Source organism: Artemia franciscana, chromosome 1, assembly GCF_032884065.1.
Source record: "Artemia franciscana chromosome 1, ASM3288406v1, whole genome shotgun sequence".
Classification (NCBI taxonomy): domain Eukaryota; kingdom Metazoa; phylum Arthropoda; class Branchiopoda; order Anostraca; family Artemiidae; genus Artemia; species Artemia franciscana.
This window is the reverse complement of record NC_088863.1, coordinates 18,390,942-18,415,233: the sequence shown is the minus strand read 5'-3', so window position 1 is coordinate 18,415,233 and position 24,292 is coordinate 18,390,942. Positions and strand designations below refer to the sequence as shown.

At 37.3% G+C, this 24,292-nt stretch overlaps 1 protein-coding gene across 4 annotated transcripts in view; it reads left to right on the top strand.

The window, feature by feature from the left end:
* Positions 1-24,292, top strand: part of LOC136026521 (polypeptide N-acetylgalactosaminyltransferase 3-like) — a 181,954-nt gene that overhangs the window by 7,156 nt on the left and 150,506 nt on the right. For all 4 annotated transcript variants that reach the window (XR_010617328.1, XR_010617329.1, XM_065703175.1 and 1 more), the window contains exons 2-3: positions 10,116-10,231; positions 23,153-23,256. Coding sequence is in view for 2 of the 4 variants with exons in the window: in XM_065703175.1 (XP_065559247.1) it covers positions 10,116-10,231; positions 23,153-23,256 (220 nt within the window). In the remaining 2 variants the exon portion in view is untranslated. The remainder of the gene's footprint in view (positions 1-10,115; positions 10,232-23,152; positions 23,257-24,292) is intronic.

Sequence of the window (24,292 nt, the reverse complement as noted above, 5' to 3'; positions counted from 1 at the left end):
TTTTGCAGAACTTTGAAGCCACTTAAGTAAGAGAATGATCATTCTAAATAAGATGATTGATTATCAAACAGTTCGTGGTAACTAGCTGTAGTAACTGTAGTCACTAAATGTAGACCCTCCTCAATAGCAATCGAAACTATAAAAAACGGAATGTTGATACCAATAGATACACCGAAAGAATCGGATTTTAATACTGATTTTAAATAAATAAGTTTTATCAAGTTTCATCTTACCTATCAAAATTTACGAGCCTGAGAAAATTTGCCATATTCTCGAAAAAAGGGGGAAATGCCCCTAAAAGTCATATAATCTTAATGGAAATCACACAATCAGATTCAGCGTATCAGAGAATCCTACTGTAGAGGTTTCAAAGTCGTATCTGCAAAAATGTGGAATTTTGTACTTCTTGCCTGAAGAAAGATCATGGATGCATGTTTGGTCATTTATTTATTTTTCTTTTCCCTAGGGTTGATCTTATCGTCCCAGTGGTACTTGAATGTCGCGAGAGGTCTCATTCTAACGGAAATTAAAAGTTCTAGTGACATTTTTAAGTGAACGAAAAATTGAAGGGCAACTAGAACCCCCTCTCATGCTCATTTTTTCCCAATTTCACCGGATCAAAATTGTGATCGGCTATTTCTAAATTTTGACTGGATGCCTTTTGGGAAATGCATTTTTGGTTGCCCTTGGGGCATGGGCTAGTTGACCATTGACCTCTTCTGATTCTTAAATAAGAGTTAGTAGTTTCAATTTCCGATCGAATGAGTCCTCCAAAGCAAATACGACAACCCCTTTCACAGAACCTTATATTCTAATAATGGGCAACTTACGTAAGTTACAATCCTTGTCCCGGGAGCTAGGGAACATTTCTCAACCCCTAATTTTATAGTAATTTGAATTTTGGACTATTTTGAACAAAATGACTGTGTCAAAATTTTGATAAGATGAATTTGGAGAAAAAAGGCACAGGGGGAGGGCTTGTTACTTTTTGATCACTTTCGATTCTTAAGAACTTACAACTTACACAAGCTACAATTTTTGTCCCGAGTGCTCTGGAGAATTTATCAACCCCTAATTTATTGTAATTTGAATTTTGGACTATTTTGAAGAAAATGGCTATCTCAAAATTGAGATAGCCATTTTCAGGAGTGGGGGATAGATACTCTCCTATCGCTTTTGATGACTCTCAAAAAGATAACTAGAACTTTCAATTTCCAATCAAATGAGCCATCTCTGAAGTTTATATGACCAGTCCTTACATAAAACCTCATATATCCCCGGGATATAGCTTACAACACTTTCCCCTTGGCTCTGGGGGGATGTGTTGGCCCGGAATTTTTGTTATTTGATCTTTAAACTATTTTGAACAAAATAGCTATCTCAAAAGAAATTCATTTTCTTTAATGGGCACTTGAAATTCCGATTTACATTCTAATAAGCCCCCTCCAAAGTTTATACGACTATCCCTTCTATAAAAATCTTATATGCCCCCAGAGCACATTTTAAAACACTTGCCGCGAATTCTGGCGGGGCTATTTTATCCCTGGAGTTTCCCAGATTCTGGGGGGTATTTAATCCCTGGAGTTTCCCAGATTCTGGGGGGGGGGGTATTTTATCCCTGGAGTTTTTGTTTTATTATCTTTGGTCTATTTTGAACAAAGTGGCTAAATAAAAAATTCGATTGGACGCATTTGGGGAAAAGAAGGTTTGATGGGAGGGGGCGCTGGTCGCCATCGGATCACTTTTGACGCTTAAGAGGTGAATTAGAAATTTCAATTTCTAATCATTTGAGTCCCCTCCAAAATTTATGTGACCAACTCTTCCATAAAACCCTTGTATGCCCCCGCGGAATAAGTTACAACCCTTCCCCTGGCTCTGGGTGGGGGGTTATGTTGACAACCAATTGTTTGTTTTCTTATCGTGGGACTATTTCAAACAAACCAGCTGTCTCAAAATTTTCATTTCATGCATTTGGGGAAAAAAGGGTGTTTGTATCAGGGAGGAGGCGTTAGATGTCCTCCGTTAACTCTTGAGTCATAAGATGGTAACTATAACTTTCAATTTCCAATCAGATGAGCCACCTTCGAAGTTTATATGACCACTTCCTACATAAAAACCTTATTTGCCTCCGGGCCATACCTTAAAAAACTTGCCCCCGGGCTCTGGGGCGTTTAGTCAACCCCCCGAATTTTTGTTATCTTATGTTTTAACTATTAAAAAAATGGCTATCTCAAAATTTGTATCGGATGAGTTTGGGGGAAAAGGACTAGGAGAGCCAGTTGCCGTCAGATCTCTTTTAACTCTTAAAAGGTGAACTAGAACTTTCAATTTCCAATCAAGTGAGCCCTATCCAAAGTTAATGCTATCCTATCCTATGAGCCCTATCCTATCCGAGCATATGTTCCATAAGAACCATATATGCTCCCAGAGCATAACTTACAACGCCTGCCCCCGGTCTCTGGGGTGTTATATTGATACCAGAGTTTGTCTTGTCTGAACCATTGAACTATTTTTTGTTCAATTATTTTTTAACAAAATGGCTATCTGAAAATTTTTATCTGGGGGGGACTCGGGGAAAAATGGGCGTGGAGGGGCTAGTTGCCCTTGTATCTCCTTTGACTCTTAAAAAATGAACTAGAACTTTAAATTTCCAATCAAATGAGCCCTCTCTGAAGCTTGAAGCTTATACGAGCATTCCTGTCATAAGAACCATATATGCTCCATGGATATAGCTTTAAACCACCACCTACCCTGGGCCCTGGGAAGGTTTGTCGACACCGTAGTTTGTGCTATCTGACCTATGAATTATTTAGAAAAAATGGCTGTTTCAAAATTAGCATCGGATGGGAGGGCATGGGGGGGTCTAGCTGCCCTCTGATCTGTTTTGACTCTTAGAAAATAAGCTACAACTTCCAATTTCCAGTCAAATGAGCCCTCTCTGAAGTTTATACGATCACTTCTTCCATAAGCACCATATATGCCCCCAGGGCTTAGAACGCCAGCCCTTATGCCCTGGGGGGCTGTATTGACACCAGAGTTGTTTTTTTATCTGGCCTCTGATCTGTTTTGACTCTTAAAAAATAAACTACAACTTTCAATTTCCAGTCAAATGAGCCCTCTCTGAAGTTTATATGAGCACTCCTTCCATAAGAACCATATATGCCCCCAGGGCTTACAACGCCAGCCCCTATGCCCTGGAGGGCTGTATTGACACCAGAGTTGTTTTTTATCAAAAAAAAAAGAAAGAAAAAAGACAAAAAAAGAGTTCGTTTTAACACAAAAGCAATATTTGCCATCGGATCTCCTTTGACTCTTAGAAAGTGAATTAGAACTTTCAATATCCAATCAAATAAGCCCTCTCTGAAATTTATACGAGCACCCCTTCCATAAGAATCATTGATGCCGGAAGAGTATAACTTACAGCGCCTGCCCCCGGGCCCTGGGGGTGGGGGTTGACACCGGAGTATTTGTTATCTGATCTTTGAACTATTTTCAAAAAAATGGCTATCAAAATTTTAATCGGATGTATTTGGGGAAAAGGGGGCATTGGGGGGGGGTCTAGTTGCCCTCTGATCTTTTTTGACTCTTAAAAACTAAAGTAGGACACAGTAGTTTTTCTTATCTGACTTTGGAACTGTTTTTAACAAAATGGCTATCTTGAAGTTTTTATCGGATGGGTTAGGGGCAAAAGGGACGTGGGGAGGGGGGCTAGTTGCCCTTGGATTTCTTTCGACTCTTAAAAAATGAACTAGAACTTTAAATTTGCAATCATATAAGCCCTCTCTGAAGGTTACACGAGTATCCCTTTCACAAGAGCCATATACGTCCCCAGGACATAAGTTGCAACGCCTGCCTCTCGGGCCCTAGGGGGTGTGTCGACACCGGAGTTTTGTTTCTAATTTTCTAACTACTTTTGAAAAATGGTTATCTCAAAATTTGTATCAGATGGGTTTGGGGGAAAAAAAGGCGTCGGCGGAAGCTAGTTGCCCCTGGTCTCTTTTCGCTCTTAAAAAGTGAACTAGAACTTTCAATTTCCAATCAAATTGAGCCCTCTATGAAGTTTATACGAGCATCCCTTCCATAAGAACCATACTCTCCCCCTGGGCATAAATTAGAATGCCTGCCCCGGGCCCTAGGTGGTTGTATCGACACCGTAGTTTTTCTCACCTGACCTTTGAAGTATTTTTAACAAAATGGCTATCTCAAAATTTTTATCGGATGGGTTTGGGAAGAGAAAGCTGCCCTCGGATCTCTTTTGACTCTTAAAAAGTGGACTATATTTTCAATTTCCAATTAAATGAGCCGGACTATGTTTTTCAATTTGCAATTCAATGAACCCTCTACGATGTTTTTTACGAGCATCCCTTCCATATGAACCATATATGTGCCCTGGCCATAATTTATAATGCCTGTTCCCTGGTCCTGGGGGGGTTGTGTCGACACCTGAGTTTTTGTTATCTGACCTTTATACTACTCTTAACCAAATGGCTATCTTAAAATTATTTTTCCAGATGCATTTAGGGAAAAACGTGCGTGGGAGGAGGCCAGTTGCCCTCCAATCTTTTTTGACCCTCAAAAACTGAACTAGGACACAGTAGTAAATCTTATCTGATGTTTGAACTTTTGTTAACAAAATGTCTATCTCAAAATTTTTGTTGGATGGGTTTGGGTAAAAGGTATGAGGGGGGGGGGGGCTAGTTGCCCTCAGATCTCTTTCGATTCTTAAAAAGTGAATTAAAACTTTCGATTTCCAATCAAATGAGCCATCTCTGAAATTTACACGAGCATCCCTTTCATAAGTACCATATAAATTCCGAGGAAATAACTTACAACGCCTGCCCCCGGGTCTTGGGGGGTTGTGTCAACACCTCAATTTTATTTTATGACCTTTGTACTATTTTTAACCAAATGACTATCTAAAAATTTACATCAAAAGCATTTGGGGAAAATGGGCGTGGGGGAGGCTAGTTGCCCTCCAATCTCTTTTGACTCTCGAAAACTGAACTATTACTTTTAATTTCCAATCGATTGAGCCCTCTCTGAAGTTTATACAAGCATCTCTTCCATAAGAACCATATATGCACCCAGCATTACTTGCAACGCCTGCCCTCGGGCCTTGGGGGATTGTTTCAACCCCGGAGTTTTGTTACATGGTTTTTGAACGATTTAAAAAAATGGTTATCTTAAAGTTGTTGTCGGATGAGTTTGAGGAACAAAGGGCGTGGAGGGGGCTATCTCAAAATTTGTATCGGATGGGTTTGGGGAAAAAATGGCGTGGGAGAGACTAGTTGACCTCCGATCTCTCTTGACTCTTTAAAAGTGAACTAGAACTTTCAATTTCCATTCAAATAAGACCGCTCTGAAGTTTATACGAGCGTCCCTTCCATAAGAACCATATATGCCCCCAGGACATAACTAATAACGCCCACCCCAAGGCCCTATGGAATTGTATCGACACTGGATTTTTTTTTGTCTGACCTTTGAACTATTTTTATCAAAGTATCTAACTCAAAATTTGCCATTGGCTAGTTGCCATTGGATCTCTTTTGACTCTTTAAAAAGTGAACTAGGACTTGTAATATCCAATCAAATGGAAACATTTCTGGAGTTTATACGAGCATCCCTTCCATAAAAACCATATATACCCCAAGGGTAAAACTTACAACGCCTGCTCCCGGGTCCTGGCTTTTGGTTTCGACACTGGAGTTTTGTTATCTTACCTTTGAACAATTTTTAACAAAAATGGCATTCTTAAAATTTTTATCGGATGCATTTGGGGAAAAGGGGCATGGGAGGAGGGGGCTAGTTGCTCCCCGATCCTTTTTGACTGTTAAAAACAGAGCTAGGACACAGTAGTTTTTCTTATCTGACCTTTGAACTATTTTTAACAAAATGTATATCTAAAAATTTTTTCGGATGCACTTAGGGAAAAAGGGGCATTGGGGGCTAGTTGTCCTTCCATCTCTTTTGACTCTCAAAACCGAATTAGAACTTTTAATTTCCAATCAAATGAGCCCTCTGAAGTTCATACGAGCATCCCCTCCGTAAGAACCATACATGCCCCTAGAGCAAAACTTACAACGCCTGCACCCGGGACCTGGGGGGCTGCGTCGACACCGGAGTTTTCACTATGTGATCTTTGAACTACTTGTAACAAAATGGCTTCCTCAAAATTTTTGTCGAACACATTTGGGAGAAAAAAGGCCGTGGGAGGGCTAGTTGCCCTCTGATCATTTTGACTCTTAAAAAGGGCCCTAGAACTTTCGATTTCTAATCGAATAAGGTCCCTCAAAAATTGAAAGGACGGCCCTCTCCATCTGAAGTGCCTCTGGAAAAAAAAAATAAAACATTGGAGCCGTATGGCCTTTACTTTAGGCCTTTACTATAGTGCTGCCGCTGAAAAAGAAATGGCTTTTGAACAAATACTATTTTATACTGGACATTTTTGGACATTTTATGCTACGAAATATCAATCTTAGTCTTATCGGAGACTAAACCTAATTAAACAAAATTTTTAAGACAAATAGTCAGTTTAAAATGATCAAAAAGCAGGGTATAAAGCCTCTCAATGTCTTTGCATTTGTCTTTATATGTGTAAAAAATACAAAATGAATGGTTATTACATACAAATATTTCATAAGCCTAATTTAATCAAGCTGATTCATTAAAGACTTGATTAATTTATGCACATAGGCTACATTAAACATCATTTGCTAAGAGGAGTGTGGCAGGGTCAGCGCCTATTTCATTGAATATAGGGTGTTTAAAAGTGTATTTTCATCTGATTGCTCCAGAAGGGGGGGGGACTACTTAAACCTATATATCACTTGATTTCAAGCTCTCTAGCAATTGCAAAATTTTCTTAATTTAAAACAAAATATATATTAATATGCCTACCTGCAAAAGAAGGAAGGGAGGGAGGTGGTTAGTGGGGCACTATATTCGAACAAACACACCCCAAGGAGCTACCTCCCCTATCAAGCCTAGAAATGTATTGACAAAACATCTTTTTTTTTTTGTATTTAATCCACCCATATCTATTGAAAATTTTACACATGCTTTGATTAAACATAAATTTGAAACTTAAATTGCGCAGCAACCATTTAACAATCTTCTACCAGTTTATTTCAGGCTTTGAGTATACCCCAAAACCTTCGTTTCTTTAGGAATTAAATAAAAAAAAACTAATTTTTTTAGCTGAAAGTAAGGAGCGACATTAAAACTTAAAACGAACAGAAATTAATCCGTATATGAAATGAGTTGTCCCCTCCGCAATCCCTCGCTCTTTACGCTAAAGCTTTTAATTGTTTTAAAAAGCAGAATTTTGGCAAAGAGTCAAACTTTAGCGTAAAGAGCGAGGGATTGCGGAGGGGACAACTCATTTCATATTCGGATTAATTTCTGTTCGTTTTAAATTTTAATGTCGCTCCTTACTTTCAGCTAAAAAAATTAGTTTTTTTTTTATTTAATTTCTGAACGTTTTTGAATTAATGCATGTTTGGTTTTGGCTCTCCGCACATAAATTATTAAAATGAAATTTGTATATTAATTCTTTTTTTTTGGCTAAATGGCTTTCTCTTAGTTTTGATTAGACGATATTGAGAAATAAGGGGTGGAGAAGGAGGCCTAGTTGCCCTCCAATATTTCGGTTACTTAAAAAGGCAACTAGAACTTTTAATTTTTAACGAACGTTTTTATTAGTAAAAAATATACGTAACTTAAGAATTAACTTACGTAAAAAACTTTCATAACCTTATATTTTTATTATGTATACGAGGGGGTTTTTACCCTCGTTAATATCTCGCTCTTTACACTAAATCCTAAGTTTTGTCCCAATTCTTCAAGAATGACCCCTGAATCAGAAATGCCGTAGAATAAATAGTTGAAATTACTAAAAATACTTTAGCATAAAGAGCAAGGTATTTATCTCCTCCTAAATACCTCGCTCTTTATGCTAAAGTATTTTTAGAACCCCTCATATGCGTAATAATCTCTGTTCGTTTTAAGTTTCATTGTTTTCTTATAGTAATGGTAGAGAATCCTGCGCCCTTGTCATTGAATTTTTCTTCCCCCACGACAGATTCCTCCAAGGAAAGATCCTCCAACATAGCCCCCTCTCCTCAGCCCCACCCCCAAACAAAATAAAATCCCCCTGAAAACGTCTGTACGCTTCCCAATAACCATTACTATATGTAAACACTGGTCAAAGTTTGTAACTTGCAGCCCCTCCCCCAGGGATTCTGGGGGAGTAAGTCATCCCCAAAGACATAGTTATTATGGTTTTCGACTATGCTGAACAAAATGGGTATCTCAAAATTTTGATCCGTTGACTTTGGGAAAAAAAATGAGCGTGGGAGGGGGCCTAGATGGCCTCCAATTTTTTGGTCAGTTAAAAAGGGCACTAGAACTTTTCATTTCCGTTAGAATGAGCCCTCTTGCGACATTCTAGGACCACTTGGTCGATATGATGACCCCTGGAAAAAAAAAAAACAAAAAAACAAACAAACAAACAAATAAACACCCACCCGTGATTTGTCTTCTGGCAAAAAATACAAAATTCCACATTTTTGTAGATAGGAGCTTGAAACTTCTACAGTAGGGTTCTCTGATACGCTGAATCTGATGGTGTCATTTTCGTTAAGATCCTACGACTTTTAGGGTGTGTTTCCCCCTATTTTCCTAAATAAGGCAAATTTTCTCAGGCTCGTAACTTTTGATGGGTAAGACTAAACTTGATGAAACTTATATATTTAAAATCAGCATTAAAATGCGAGTCTTTTGATGTAGCTATTGATATCAAAATTCAATTTTTTAGAGTTTTGGTTACTATTGAGCCGGGTCGCTCCTTACTACTGTTCGTTACCACGAACTGTTTGATAAAGTCAACAAGTAGGTTCAACAATGGCCTAAGAAATTTCATTGCAGGCTCCTGAGCCATCCTTTTAATTTCTTAAAAAGATTCTCTATTATTTGGTTTGAAAAGTATTTGTATTAATAAGATTTAATTACCCAGGCTACCTATAAAATAAAACGACATATTAGCATGGTACAAGTGCAAGCGTAATATGAGTACAAGCAAGGAACAGAAGAACAAGCATTGGAGCATCCTGTAGTATGTGTTGTCAAGTATTTTACTGAACTTTGGAAAATACCTGGTGAGCTCACTGGAAATTCTTTTGTGGCTGCCTGTGCCAGGCCACTTTGTATGGAGGGGGTGTTTTTAGGAACTTAAGAGAGGGCTCATTCAACTGGAAATTTAAAGACTTAATGCCCTTTTTTACTGTTGAAAGTGAATTGTGAAAACATGAACCGTTTGATTAGAACCAAGTATGCTTCTACATTGATAATGGTTCCTCCGTTGCATGAAGTCGACCAAAAAACACCATGCCTATTCCAAAACAGCGACGCCATGATTTTGCGCTGGGAGAAAGGACTTTCGGCCTTCAAATTTTCAGGGGAGTGTTTGTGTTTCCATACCATATTCTGTTGCCTCAATTAAAATTGTGGACACTACGGACTTTGCGTAGAACACTACGCAAAGGCGGACATGACATTATCTGAGAACATAGGCGAAAACAGAATTTTCACAGAGCTTTGTCTCGATGGCCTACTTGTGTATAAGCAGGCTTTTTTTGTTGAAATTATTTTGAAAAAAGATCAGAAGACAAGTTAAACTCCAGTTGAGAATAAAAGTGATAAAAACCTAGTCGTTTCTTGTGGTTTATGGTGTGTGTAGGGTAAAATTATCAGATTGAGGCTTCATGCTCATTAGATTTAGGAGGGTCAAATCATCGTCAAAGACAAAGTTATGGACTATGGACTCACTGGAAATCCTTTTGTGGCTGCCTGTGCCAGGCCACTTTGTATGGAGGGGGTGTTTTCAGAAACTTAAGAGAGGGCTCATTCAATTGGAAATTTGAAGCCCTAATGCCCTTTTTTAGTGGTGAAAGTGAATTGTGAATAATAGCCTCACACAAAACGCACAAATTCAGTCTGTAACATCATTTTTTATTGAACAGAAATATGTTTATTTGCAAATAAATTTATAGGGTAAATGATCTTAATTTTGATATCTATTTGATATTCTTTTAATAATTTTTACATCATTATTCCAGTCTTTCATTAAAAGGGCAGTTATATTTGCTGGTCTGCTTGGGGCTTCATTTACTACGTGGATACTATATGTATGGAACATGGACTATGATGACTTGACCCTTCCTTCTTTGTTTAGGTAAGTAATTACACAATCCTTTGTTTTAGCTTTTTAAAAAAAAGTTGCTTTCATATGATAAAATTGATTCCTTAGTCACAGCTTTTCTATTATTTTTTTTTCTTTGAAGCAAAGACTGGTCAGTATATTGTTTGTGTAAACAACTTAATCAAGCGAGTTACAGTCAAAGCTGCATCACACCAAGTCTACGTAAGCAAGGTCTAAAATAGCCTATCATCTATCCCTGTTTATACCAATCTGGATATTAATCTGTATTTTACCTGGGATCTTATCCATTTTTGTAACTGCATGTAAAATTCATCAGAATCATTGCTGTCTCCACGAGTTGGTTGTAAAGGGGGGCGTATCCCCCTTATGATTGAGGCATTGCATCTTTTGAGCAACTAGAATTATATAATTAATAACTTTCTTACTTAAAGTAAGACTTTCCTTATTCGCTATGTTTCTTTATTCGTTAAGAGCCCTTCTCCCTACCTATGTACCCCATAGTAAATGAATTCTATATCGCCTATTTTGTATTCTATATTGCCACCTATTTTGTATTCTATATGTAATTCTATTTTGTATGTGTCTGATAAGTTTCTGAGACTCCTAGCTATATTGACCTCCAATTGAACAGAGGTTTTGCGCAAGCCTGGGCCTATCTATGTAACTACATGGTTTTCTGCACTTGATAATGCTCTTCGATCAACAAGAGTCTCAAGTCTATTACTTATTATTTATTTTGTATTCATGCCTGCAAATATTACGATTGGCTACTTTGGGGAGGCAAATCATAATTAAAATATAACTGGGAAGAGCTATTCTGTTAAAAAAACAACACCAAAACAAATAAAACCTAGAAAAAATATCTTTTAATCAGCATCCATTGCAATCCAGTGTAATTTTTAAGGCCTAAATATTTATGTGGGGCACCCTCCTCAAAGTCACCCTGCAAAGCTGTTTGTGGTCATTATTTTACTTAGGCTGAGTCATGGAAGGTTCAATCTGACGACTTTTTCCCCTTTCGTTTTAGCATTTTATTAAATAAAAACAGGTTTTAACTGAAAGTAAGGAGAGATATTAAAACTTAAATTGAACAGAAATTACTCCGTATATGAGGGGTTGTTCCCTCCTCAGCGCCCCGCTCTTTACGCTAAAGTTATTTTTTTCTGTTTTAAAAAGTAGAGTTGAAAGAAAGAGTCAAACTTTAGCGTAAAGAGCGGGGCGTTGAGGAGGGAACAGCTTCTATCATATACGGAGTAATTTCTGTTCATTTTAAGTTTTAATATCGCTCCTTACTTTCAGTTAAAAAAACGTGTTTTTTTTTATTTAATTTCTAAACGTTTTTGAATTAATGCTATTTGATTTTGGCTCTCCGCACATGAATAATTAAAACGAAATTTGCATATTAATTTATTTTTGTGGCTAAATGGATTTCTCATAGTTTTGATCGGACGATTTTGAGAAAAAAGGAGCGGGGGAGTAGGCCTAGTTACCCTCCAATCTTTGGGTTATTTAAAAAGGCAACTAGAGCTTTCAATTTTTTAACGAACGTTTTTATTAGTAAAATATACGTAACTTACGAATTAACTTACGTAACGAACTTTTATATTCGAAGATTTTTATTACGTATAAGAGGGAGTTCAGCCCCTCGTTAATACCTCGCTCTTTACACTAAAGCTTAAATTTTGTCCCAATTCCTTAAGAACGACCCCTGAATCACAAAGGTCGTAGATTAAATAGTTGAAATTAATAAAATTATTTTAGCGTAAAGAGCGAGGTATTAGAAGGAGGTGAACCCCTCATATGCGTAATATTTTCTGTTCGTTTTAAGTTTTAATGCTGCTCCTTTGAGTTGAAAAGACTTTTTCACATTTATTTTTTCATTGTTCTTTAAAAAATGCTAAAAAATCCAGCGCCCCCTTCATGGAAATTTTCTTCCCCCATGACAAATTCCTCCTTGGAAAGCTTCCCCGCATAATCTTCTTCCTTCAACCCCTCCCCTAACCAAAAAAATCCTCCTGAAAGCGCCTGTACACTTCCAAATAACCATTAATATGTGTAAACACCGGTCAAAGTTTGTAACTTGCAGCCCCTTCCACGGGGACTGTGGGGGAATAAGTCGTCCTCAAACACATAGTTATTAGGTTTTTCGACTATTCTGAATAAAAAGGCTATCTCAAAATTTTGATCCAGTGATTGGGAAAAAATGAGCGTGGGAGGGGGTCTAGGCGCCCTCTAGTTTTTCGGGTCACTTGAAAAGGGCACTAGAACTTTTAATTTCCCATAGAATGAGAAGTCACACGGCATTCTAGGACCAGTGGTTCGACACGATTACCCCTGGGAAAAAACAACAACAAAAAAACAAACAAACTCGCATCCGTGATCTGTCTTGTGGCCAAAAAATGCGAAATTCCACATTTTTGTAGATAGGAGCTTGAAACTTCTATAGTAGAGTTTTCTGATACGTTGAATCTGTTGGTGTGATTTTCGTTAAGATTCTAATATTTTTAACATTCTATAAACTTTTTATATTTATTTTTTCATTGTTTTTTTTTTAAATAATGCTAAAAAATCGTGCGCCCCCTTCATTGAAGGTCGCTTCCCCCATGAGAAGTTTTTCCATGAAAAGATCCTCCCACGTACCCCCCCCCCCTCCACCTTAACTCTACCTCCCAAACCAAAAAATCCCTCTGGAAACGTCCGTACACTTCCCAGTAACCAGTACTATATGTAAACACAGGTCAAAGTTTGTAATTTGCAACCCATTCCCTGGGGACTGCGGAGGAATAAGTCGTCCCCAAAGGCATAGTTATTAGGTTTTTCTACTATGGTGAATAAAATGGCTATCTCAGAATTCTGATCCGGTGACTTTGGGGAAAAAGGAGCGTGAGAGGGGGCATAAATGTCCTTCAATTCTTTTGGTCACTTAAAAAGGGCACTAGAACTTTAAATTTACATTAGAATGAGCCCTCTCGCGACATTCAAGGACCACTGGGTCGATACGATCACCCCTGAAAAAAAAAACAAACAAAAAAACAAATAAACACGCATCCGTGATTTGTCTTCTGGCAAAAAATGTGAAATTTCACATTTTTGTAGATTGGAGCTTGAAACTTCTACAAGAAGGTTTTCTGATACGCTGAATCTGATGGTGTAATTTAGGGGGTGTTTTCACCTATTTTCTAAAATGAGGCAACTTTTCTCAGGCTCGTAACTTTTGATAGGTAAGACTAATCTAGTTGAAAGTTGTATATTTAAAATCAGCATTAAAATGCGATTTTTTTTATGTAACTATTATTACAAAATTCCATTTTTTAGAGTTTCGGTTACTATTGAGGCGGGTTGCTCCTTACTACAGTTCGTTACCACGAACTGTTTGATTTATAGTATCATGTAAATATTATATAATATAATATTAAATATTAATACTAACAAATATTATATTAAATATTAATAAATATATTAAGCTAAAATAGGGGCCATTTATGTTTAAACTAATAGTTTTATTGGCAAAAAAGCAACAAAAGAATGCACCACTGTGGCTGTGATAAAACAATTTCGTAGAAGGAAATGGATGTTTTTATCACTGCAAACTACGAAAATTGAAAAGTCCTAAAAAGTTGTTTTTCCAGTATTTCTAATATATTCTGCACTCAAATAATTTTATCTGAAGTTTTTTATTTCGCTAGAACTTTTGCTAATATCATTTCATAAAATAGTACAAAAAAGAGTGTTTTTAGCTTAAAAAGTGGCATAAAGAGCGCAATTCCCGTCCATCGAGGACACAGTGAAGTGATATAAAAAAGGAGTGCAAAACTACGAAAGTTTTGAACCTCAACTCAAAGAAAATATTTATCCTACTCTCGGTCTACGGGTAGTTACCCACCTGTCTGGGTAGTTTACAGCACGTTAGTTTCTCTGTTTGTTTTTTGTTGTTGTTGGTTTTACTTGTTTTTTTTCTTTTCTTTTTTATTGGTACTCCGCTCCCCAACTTGTTTGGAAGGTGAAATATAAATTATATTTTTTTTCATTTTTGTTCATTTGCTATTTTTTTCTATCAGTGAGTATTATATACATCAAAGACAGTGTATATGTCTTCCATATTTAGTAATACATTTGAAGGGTGATGCCTTTGGATGAGATTCCCTTTGACTATCTGTTTAGTGGAAATAGGAATTTCCAAACTTGCTCAGTTTCCCTCGTAGATTGGTTTGACGTATTAACTTGATGACTTTGAGAGCTTGAGTATTTGTCTGGGACGATACTGACATTTACCATCAACAGGGGATATATGCCTGGAATTTAAGGGAAATGAAATTAGAAGATTGTTTGATATACATAAATTACGCGAATATGCAAAAGCTAAAAAGTTTACTGAAATAATTAAAACCTTTCGCACTTCATGCACATAAGAGTCAGTGGTTATACTGACTTCGCTTAAGTAATTTCCACATGATAATTCAAAATTTCTGACGACCAGTATGCTTTAGAAACGAAATTCGTAATTTACTACAAATATTAATCGTATTTAAAGAGGACAAGAAGGGGGGGGGTAGAGCAGGGATACTGTGTCTTTTTCTTGTGAAGGAGTTGTTAGTGTCCATTGTAAGTCCTATGGTTACTCTTTGATGCTTGAGCACAATCTTGCTTTAACTGCGATCCTCTACATTGTATGAGCTACAGATTCCATGACTATTTTTAAAAATGGAATATACTTCAAAGAACTTTAATCTGTTAAAGAGAGAGACCACTTTAGTGAATTTGTTTATCTGCTGATGACGGCCACTGTATATGTGACCGAAATATTCAGAGATGTTTTTGTTGTTTCTCTGTCAAATGAAACGATTTGACCCTGTTGAACTGTTATTATTTGTGTATTTAATGTTTTTGGAATAATATTTGAAGGAATGAGCAAAAGGTCTGACAAAAATGAAATATCTAGGAGTATTAGAACATTTGGAACGGAATTTATGAGATTTTGTGTTTTGCAGCATTAGTTTTCTTAAAATCAATTGTATTTACTTTCGATGAAAGATTTTATGAAGTCATTTAAAATCAATCTAGCGTTTCGCCATATCCTTAATTGGAATTCTGAGTAAACTTGACAATCTTGTTTAAAAAAACAAGAAATGGAAATATATGTTGAACAAATCTCTCAAACGTGTAAAAGGTATTTTGGACATAAAACATCGCAAAGGATCGCATGTAAAAATTTTGTAAATAGAAATCTTTTTAACAATGAAAAAATCTTGCAGGCCCAATAAAAAAAAAATGTCTCTCATAGGTAAGCTTGTGTTAGAGTCCGAACGGATGTTAGAGTCGGAACACGGATGTGTTAGAGTCCGAAGAAAACGAACAGAAATTACTTCGTATACGAAAGGGGCTGCTTCCTCATCAAAGCCCCGCTCTTTACGCTAAAGTTTGATTCTTTCCCTCAACTCTTCTTTTTAAAACAGTAAAAAACTTTAGCGTAAAGAGCGGGGCGTTGATGAGGAAGCAGCCCCTTTCGTATACGAAGTAATTTCTGTTCGTTTCAAGTTTTAATGTCGCTCCTTACTTTCAGTTTAAAAAACTTGTTTGTTTTTTATTTAATTTCTGAACGTTTTTGAATCAATGCATGTTTTGATTTTGGTTCTGCAGAGGAATAATTAAAACGAAATTTGTATATTTTTTTTTGGCTAAATGGCTTTCTCATAATTTTGATCGAATGATTTTAAGAAAAAAAGAGCGGGGGAAGAAGCCTAGTTGCCCTCAGATTTTCGGTTAATTAAAAAGGCAACTAGAACTTTTAATTTCTTACGAATCTTTTTATTAGTAAAAGATATACGTAACTTATAAATTAGCTTACGTAAAGAACTTTTGTATTCTCATGTTTTTATTACATATATGAGGGGGTTCGCCCCCTCGTCAGTACCTCGCTCTTTACACTAAAGCTTAAATTTTGTCCTAACTCATTAAGAATGACCCCTGAATCACAAAAGCCGAAGAGTAAATAGTTGAAATTACTAAAAAATACTTTAGCGTAAAGAGCGAGGTATTAGGAGGAGGTGAGCCCCTCATATGGACAAAAATTTCTGTTCGTTTCAAGTTTTAATGCTGCTCCTTACTTAAAGCTGAAAAAACTTTTTCATTTTTTTTTTATTTTTTTTTTTAAGTAATGCTAGTAAATGCTGCGCGCCCTTCATGGAAATTGTACTCCCCCATGACAAATTCCTCGATGGAAAGTTCCTCGAGCATATCCCCCTCTTCTCAACCCCTCCCCCAACTAAAAATGCTCCTGAAAACGCCTGTACACTTCCCAATAACCATTGCTATATGTAAGCACTGGTCAAAGTTTGTAACTTGTAGCCCCTCCCACGGGGACTGTGGGGGAGTAAGTCGTCCCCAAATACATAGTTATAAGGTTTTTCGACTACGTTGAATAAAATGCCTATCTCAGAATTTTGATCCGTTGACTTTGGGAAGATAATTAGCGTGGGAGGGGGCCTAGGTGCCCTCCAATTTTTTTGGTCACTTAAAAAGAGCACTAGAACTTTTCATTTCCGTTAGAATGAGCCCTCTCGCAGAATTCTAGGACAACCGGGTCGAAAAAACAAATAAACACGCATCCGTGATCTGCCTTCTGGCAAAAAATACAATATTCCCAATTTTTGTAGATAGGAGCTTGAAACTTCTACAGTAGGGTTCTCTGATACGCTGAATCTGATGATGTGATTTTTGTTAGGATTCTATGACTTTTAGGGGGTGTTTCCCCCTATTTTCTAAAATAGCGCAAAAATCTCTATTCATAGCAGTTACTAAATAAATAACCAGTAAACTACCCCGCAACTCATTGGCACTGAAAAATGTGAAAGCATTGACGAAATGAAACAGTTTATTACCACGAACTGTAAGTAAGGAGCGACCCGGATCAACCAATAGAATGGGGTTACTTTGTACCACTTTTCATACACTTTGGTCTGTAAATCAGTGTGCGTGACTGATAACGGAGTAATACCTCCGCAGTCCTGTGGCATTATGTCTCTGGAAGGTGTTTCAGCTTAAAAATAATTCTGTATTATGTTTTTCTAATTTTTTTAAAATTTAATATTTGGACCAATCTTACCCCAGAGGGTGGGGTAACTTTGGGCCACCTGTTTTCTATGCCTAATTCGATAGATATAGCACAGTTTAGCTATCTTTGGTCCAAGATTTTTATTTTAAAAAATTATTTCGACTATATGCCATATAAAAATGAAAAAGGAATACACACTGACATCTTTTCTAAAAATCTTCAAACGAAAACTTCGTACTCCTGGTTGAGGAAGTGCCGGGAGCGGGAACTGGGTTGTTCAATACTCTTATCACATCCTTTGCCGGATAGCTAAGCACATCATCTTTTTCTGGCCACTTCCAAAGCACCACCCCACACATTGCCATAGACTTTATCATTACTGTAGCTTCATGTCCTGGCAGATCAACAACAATTCCAGCAAACCTTTCCTCTTCGTATAAGAACCAGGGAAAAAAGGGAAGCGTCAGTCCCCGTTCACATAATCCCCGCAGTACAAGTACCTGCGGGGAGACTCTTCCCGCAAGTTGTACAACGGAATGTATGTTGTTGTAAAAATGTTTTAATTCGTTGTAATTCGTAATGTACGTATGTTTCGACGTCGTATGTTGGGATTCCTTCTGATACTTTGCTGTCGTATGTTGGGATTTGTTCTGATGCTTGTTGTCGTATGTTGGAATTCGTTGTGATCCTTGGTCGAACTGGTCGAATGTTGGGATTTGTTCTGATGCCTGTTGTCGTATGTTGTCGTATGTAGGGATTCGTTCTGATGCCTGGTCGAATTGGTCGTATGTTGGGATTCTTTCTGATGCTTGTTGTCGTATGTTGGGGTTCGTTCTGATGTTTGTCGTATGTTGGGATTCGTTCTGAGGCTTGTTTTTGTATATTTGGATTCGTTCTGATGCTTGTTGTCGCATGTTGGGATTCGTTCTTATGCTTGCTGTCGTATGTTGGGATTCGTTCTGATGCTTGTTGTCGTATGAAAAATCTATTGAAAATTCTAGAAAAAAATCTATTGAAAATTCCACTCTTTTTTTCTGACATGTTCACTTTAACGATTTTGACAATCAAATGATACTGACGCATTTGCAGTTCTTGTTTTTATTAGCGGGATGACGTCATCAAATACTGATGTTATTATCATAGTTTTTACCTTTACCGTCATATATAGTTGTAAGCTCCAATTATGACGTCATTCTTCATCTTGTATATGAAGATGGATGTTGTTTTTGTCAAGAAACAGATTTGATGTCACAGATTTGCAAGTCTCATAGCTGCACCAAGAAACAGGAGATAAAAATTAGAAAATGGTGGTAACAGGCTTTGGCAGTCTTCCGAAAGGAAATGCTCCTGAATCAGAACTAGGTCATGGGACTGCAAGAACTGTGAAAGAATTGGGATTCGATCCGTAACTTTCCCATTAATATTCCACGACAAAATTCAGCATCTGAATCTCATTTTGAACTAGATTTACCTTTCAGCAGAGCCTTTGCAATAGGGCATTTGCAACTGTATTATGGGTGACTGTTTGATTTGCAAAGAGCGCATTTTTTCGGTTTCTGGCAGGGGGCTGTGAATATAAAATATATGTGTTTTTAATATATAAAAACTGATAGACAATAATTTTTATGATAAACAAGTGCTTTCTAAATAGACTTTCTTAAATGTTTTAAAGATAAGTGGCTGAGCTAGGTGAATAAAGGTTTTACAGATTATCAGAATTTGATTTTGATATAATTCCAGCAAGTTCAGTTTACTAGTCTGACAACTTTCTTTGAACTTGAAAATAAAATGTCTGGAAAGCGATTCTTTACCTTACGAATCAATGTCAGTACATAGGCTGTCTAGTACTAGATTATTTTAAAAGGCGAGCTTATTTGTTGCATTTGAAGTAACTCTTCTCTCCTCTTAACTCCTCTATTTCTCCATCTCTCTTTCACATCTCTTGAATTTGATTTTCTAAATTGTTATAGTTATTGTTGTTAATATTTCACTAATTACGCATTACAGCTAATCCTTTATAATATTAGTCATATTATATAGATAGTGGCAATAATGTTTCGGGTCAGCAAAATGATTTTCTTGAATATCTTAAAGATGGGTTGGGCTGTTTTAATTACACCAAGTTTTAGCATTGCGGCGCTTGCATTGTAAATAATAAAAAACAAGGTTTTTTAAATGAAAGCAAGGAGCGACATTAAAACTTAAAACGAACAGAAATTACTCCGTATATGAAAGGGGCTTTTTCTTCTCAACGCCTCGCTCATTACGCTAAAGTTTGACTCTTTCTCTTAACTCTACCTCTTAAAACAGTAAAAAACGTTAGCGTAAAGAGCAAGGATTGAGGAGGAAAAGCTCCTTTCATATACGGAGTAATTTCTGTTCGTTTTAAGTTTTAAAGTCGCTCCTTACTTTCATTTAAAAAACCTTGTTTTTTTATTTAATTTCTGGACGTTTTTTAATTAATGCATGTTTTAATCTTGGCTCTCCGCACATAAATAATTAAAACGAAATTTGTATATTAATTTTTTTTTGGCTAAATGGCTTTCTCATAGTTTTAATCGGAAGATTTTGAGAAAAAAGGAGCGAGGGAAGAAGCCTAGTTGCCCTCCAATTTTTTGATTACTTAAAAAGGCAACAAGAACTTTAAATTTTTTACGAACATTTTCATTAGTAAAAAATATACGTAATTTACGAATTAACTTACGTAACGAACTTCTATATTCATATGTTTTTATTGCGTATATGAGGGGGTTCACCCCTCGTCGATACGTCGCTCTTTACACTAAAGCTTAAATTCTGTCCCAATTCCTTAAGAATGACCCTTGAATCACAAAGGCCGTAGAATAAATGGATGAAATTAATAAAAATACTTTAGCTTAAAGAGCGAGGTATTACGCGGAGGTAAACCCTTCATATGCATAATAATTTCTGCTCGTTTTAGGTTTTAATGCTGCTCCTCACTTTCAGTAGAAAAAAAACTTTTCATATTTATTTTTTCTTTGTTTTTGTAAATAATGATAAAAATTCCTGCGCCCCCTTCATTGAAAGTCTCTTCCCCCACGAGAAGTTTTTCCATGAAAAGATCCTCCCACGTAACCCCCACCTCAACTCTACCTCCCAAACCAAAAAACTCCCCCTGAAAACGTCCGTACACTTCCCATAACCATTACTATATGTAAACACAGGTCAAAGTTTGTAACTTGCAACCCATCCCACGGGGACTGCGGGGGAGTAAGTCGTCCCCAAAGACATAGTTTTTAGGTTTTTCGACTATGGTAAATAAAATGGCTATCTCAGAATTCTGATCCGGTGACTTTGTGGAAAATGAGCGTAGGAGGGGGCATAGATGCCCTCCAAATTTTTTGGTCACTTAAAAATGGCACTAGAACTTTGAACTTACGTTAGAATGAGTCCACCCGCGACATTCTAGGACCACTGGGTTGATAAGATCACCCCTGGGAAAAAACAAACAAAAAAACAAATAAACACGCATCCGTGATTTGTCTTCTGGCAAAAAATGCGAAATTCCACATTTTTATGGCACTTGGTATTAACCAAGTGACATATAGCAGTCGCCAATTCTGTCGGTCTGTCGGTCTGTCGGTCTGTCTGTCCCGGTTTTGCTACTTTAGGCACTTCCAGGTAAGCTAGGACGATGAAATTTGGCAAGCGTATCAGGGACCGCACCAGATTAAATTAGAAATAGTCGTTTTCCCGATTTGACCATCTGGGGGGGAGTGGGGGCCCGGTTAATTCGCAAAAAATAGAAAAAATGAAGTATTTTTAACTTATCAGCGGGTTTTTGGATCTTAATGAAATTTCATGTTTGGAATGATATTGTGTCTTAGAGCTCTTATTTTAAATCCCGACCGGATCTGATGACATTGGGGGGAGTCGGAGGGGGGAAAACCTAAAGTCCCGGTTTTGCTACTTTAGGCACTTCCAGGTAAGCTAGGACGATGAAATTTGGCAAGCGTATCAGGGACCGGACCAGATTAAATTAGAAATAGTCGTTTTCCCGATTTGACCATCTGGGGGGGGGGAGTAGGGGCCGGTTAATTCGGAAAAATAGAAAAAATGAAGTATTTTTAACTTATGAGCGGGTGATTGGATCTTAATGAAATTTGATGTTTGGAATGATATTGTGTCTCAGAGCTCTTATTTTAAATCCCGACTGGGTCTGATGACATTGGGGGGAGTTGGAGGGGGGAAACCTAAAATCTTGGAAAACACTTAGAGTAGAGGGATCGGGATGAAACTTGATGGGAAAAATAAGCGCAAGTCCTAGATACATGATTGACATAATCGGAACTTATTTGTTCTCTTTGGGGTAGTTGGGGGGGGGGGGGGAGTAAGTCTTAAAAATTAGAAAAATGAGGTATTTTCAACTTGCGAACGGGTGATCGGATCTCAATGAAATTTGATGTTTAGAAGGATATCGTGTCTTAGAGCTCTTATTTTAAATCCCGACCAGATCTTGTGATGGGGGCGGGGAGTTGGGAGGGGGAACCTAAAACTTGGAAAACACTTAGAGTGGAGGGATCGGGATGAAACATGGTGGGAAAAATAAACACAAGTCCTAGATAGATGATTGACATAAACGGAACGGATCCGCTCTCTTTTGGGTAGTTGGGGGGGGGGGGGTTAATTCTGAAAAATTAGAAAAAATGAGGTATTTTTAACTTACGAACGGGTGATTGGATCTCCATGAAATTTGATTTTTAGAAGGATATCGTGGCTCAAAGCTCTTATTTTAAATCCTGACCGGATCTGGTGACATTGGGGGAAGTTTGGGGTGGGGAGACCTAAAATGATGGGAAACGCTTAGATTGGAGGGATTGGGATGAAACTTGGTTGGAAAAATAAGCAAAAGTCTTGCATACGTAATTTACATAATTGGAACGGATCCGCTCAATTGCGGGGGGGGGGGGGTAATTCTGAAAAATAAGAAAAATAACGTATTTTTAACTTACGAAGGAGTGATCGGATCTTCATGAAACTTCATATTTAGAAGGACCTCGTAACTCTGATATCTTATTTTAAATCTCAACCGGATCAAATGTAATTGGGGGGGGGGGCAGTTGGGGGGACCGGAAATCTTAGAAAATACTTAAAGCGGTGAGATCAGGATGAAACTGGATGGGAAGAATATAAACCTGTCTAAGATACGTGACTGACATAACTGGACCGGATCTGCTCTCTTTGGTGGAATTGGGAGGGGGGAGGTAATTTTGAAAATTGAGGTATTTGTAACTTACGAAAGGGTGACCAGATCTTAATGAAATTTGATATTTAGAAGGATCTTGTGCTATAAAGTTTAACTTTAGGTTCTGACCTTCTCACAAGTGCCAAATGAGCTCTTGGCTCTTCCGACCTCGTACCATATGAGCTCTCGGCTCTTCCGACCTCGTCCAAATGAGCTCTTGGCTCTTCCGACCTCGTACCATATGAGCTCTCGGCTCTTCCGACCTCGTCACAAGTGCCATATGAGCTCTTAGCTCTTGTTGTAGATAGGAGCTTGAAACTTCTACGATAAGGTTCTCTGATACGCTGAATCTGATGGTGTGATTTTTGTTAATATGGTATGACTTTAAGGGGGTGTTTTCCCCTATTTTCTAAAATGAGGCAAATTTTCTCAGACTCGTAACTTTTGATAGGTAAGACTAATCTTGATGAAAGTTATATATTTAAAATCAGCATTAAAATGCGATTTTTTTGTTGTAGCTATTGTTACTAAATTCCATTTTTTAGAGTTTCGGTTACTATTGAGCCGGGTCGCTCCTTACTACAGTTCGTTACCACGAACTGTTTGATTTATAGTATCATGTAAATATTCACCAATATATATTTACATGTCGTATACGTACTTAATTTTCTTCTAGGGAAAAACACAAATCAAGGACCTATATTGATTCAGATGGGATACCGGTGATTGTTGGACACTATAATGGAGGCAATGGCATAAGTCTTAGAAATTTAACTGAAGGTTGGTAGCTTTGTTTTTGATTATGTTTCAAATCTTACGATTTCTTTACTCTATAATACTTCCGAAAGGAAAAAAAAGTGCACTTAAAAATTTTTGCAGGTACTTAAGAACGGGAGGGTCTTGTTCGGTTTTGGCCACCAAAAGGCCAAATTTCACCGATCAGTCACATTACGGACTTGATTTTGCTTTTCGATTATTCAACCCTGCCTCCGACACAAATGTTTGCTTTAGTTCTGTTGCGATAGCTCTGGAGTTGCGAACGTTTCAGAGGCTTTAGAACTTTTCTAACTCCTACAATTCTTTTTAGAACCTTATTTTTTATAAAAATATTTATAGAACAGTGATAACATTAGTATTAAAAGCAGTAGAAGATAAATTGAAACATTCTGCTTAACTTTTACAGCAGGAGATATCTCTCTAAAACCTATGTTGAAAGATTGAATATATCTAAATTTAAAACGCATGTGGGAATTAAAATTTTGGGATTTCAAAATCTTTAAGGAATTTAGGATTTTTTCCTCTATGAATTTTAGCTAGTTCTTGGAATTTTGTAGAAATTCTGATTGACGATAATAGTCTTCTATCTGTAAGGAAGGGAACAAAACGTATCGACCAATCCATTTTGTTGGGCCAATGTAGTACCAAAAGGTACCAATACCAAAAAACTAATATTGGAAGCTGTAATGATGACAGTGGTCAATGATGGTTGTGAAGTGTGGGGGCTCCGAAAAACGGAGGAGGATTTGGTAGATGTTTTCCAGAGAAATTGCTTACAGATCGATTTGGGTACCCGACTGACTGGCCGTATCTCAAAAAGTAAGTTGTACGAAAAATATGGTTCGATCCTGTTTTCTGGTGCTATAATTTGAGAAAGAATGAGATTGCGAGGACACATTCTGTGAATGAAGGATGACAGATTGCCAAAGACTGTCCTTGCCGGTCAACTGTCTAGGGACAAACGAAAAGCAGGACATCTCCGAATGGGGTGGGAGGATGTCACAAGGAAAGATTTTAGAAAAATAGGAACTTCTTGGGA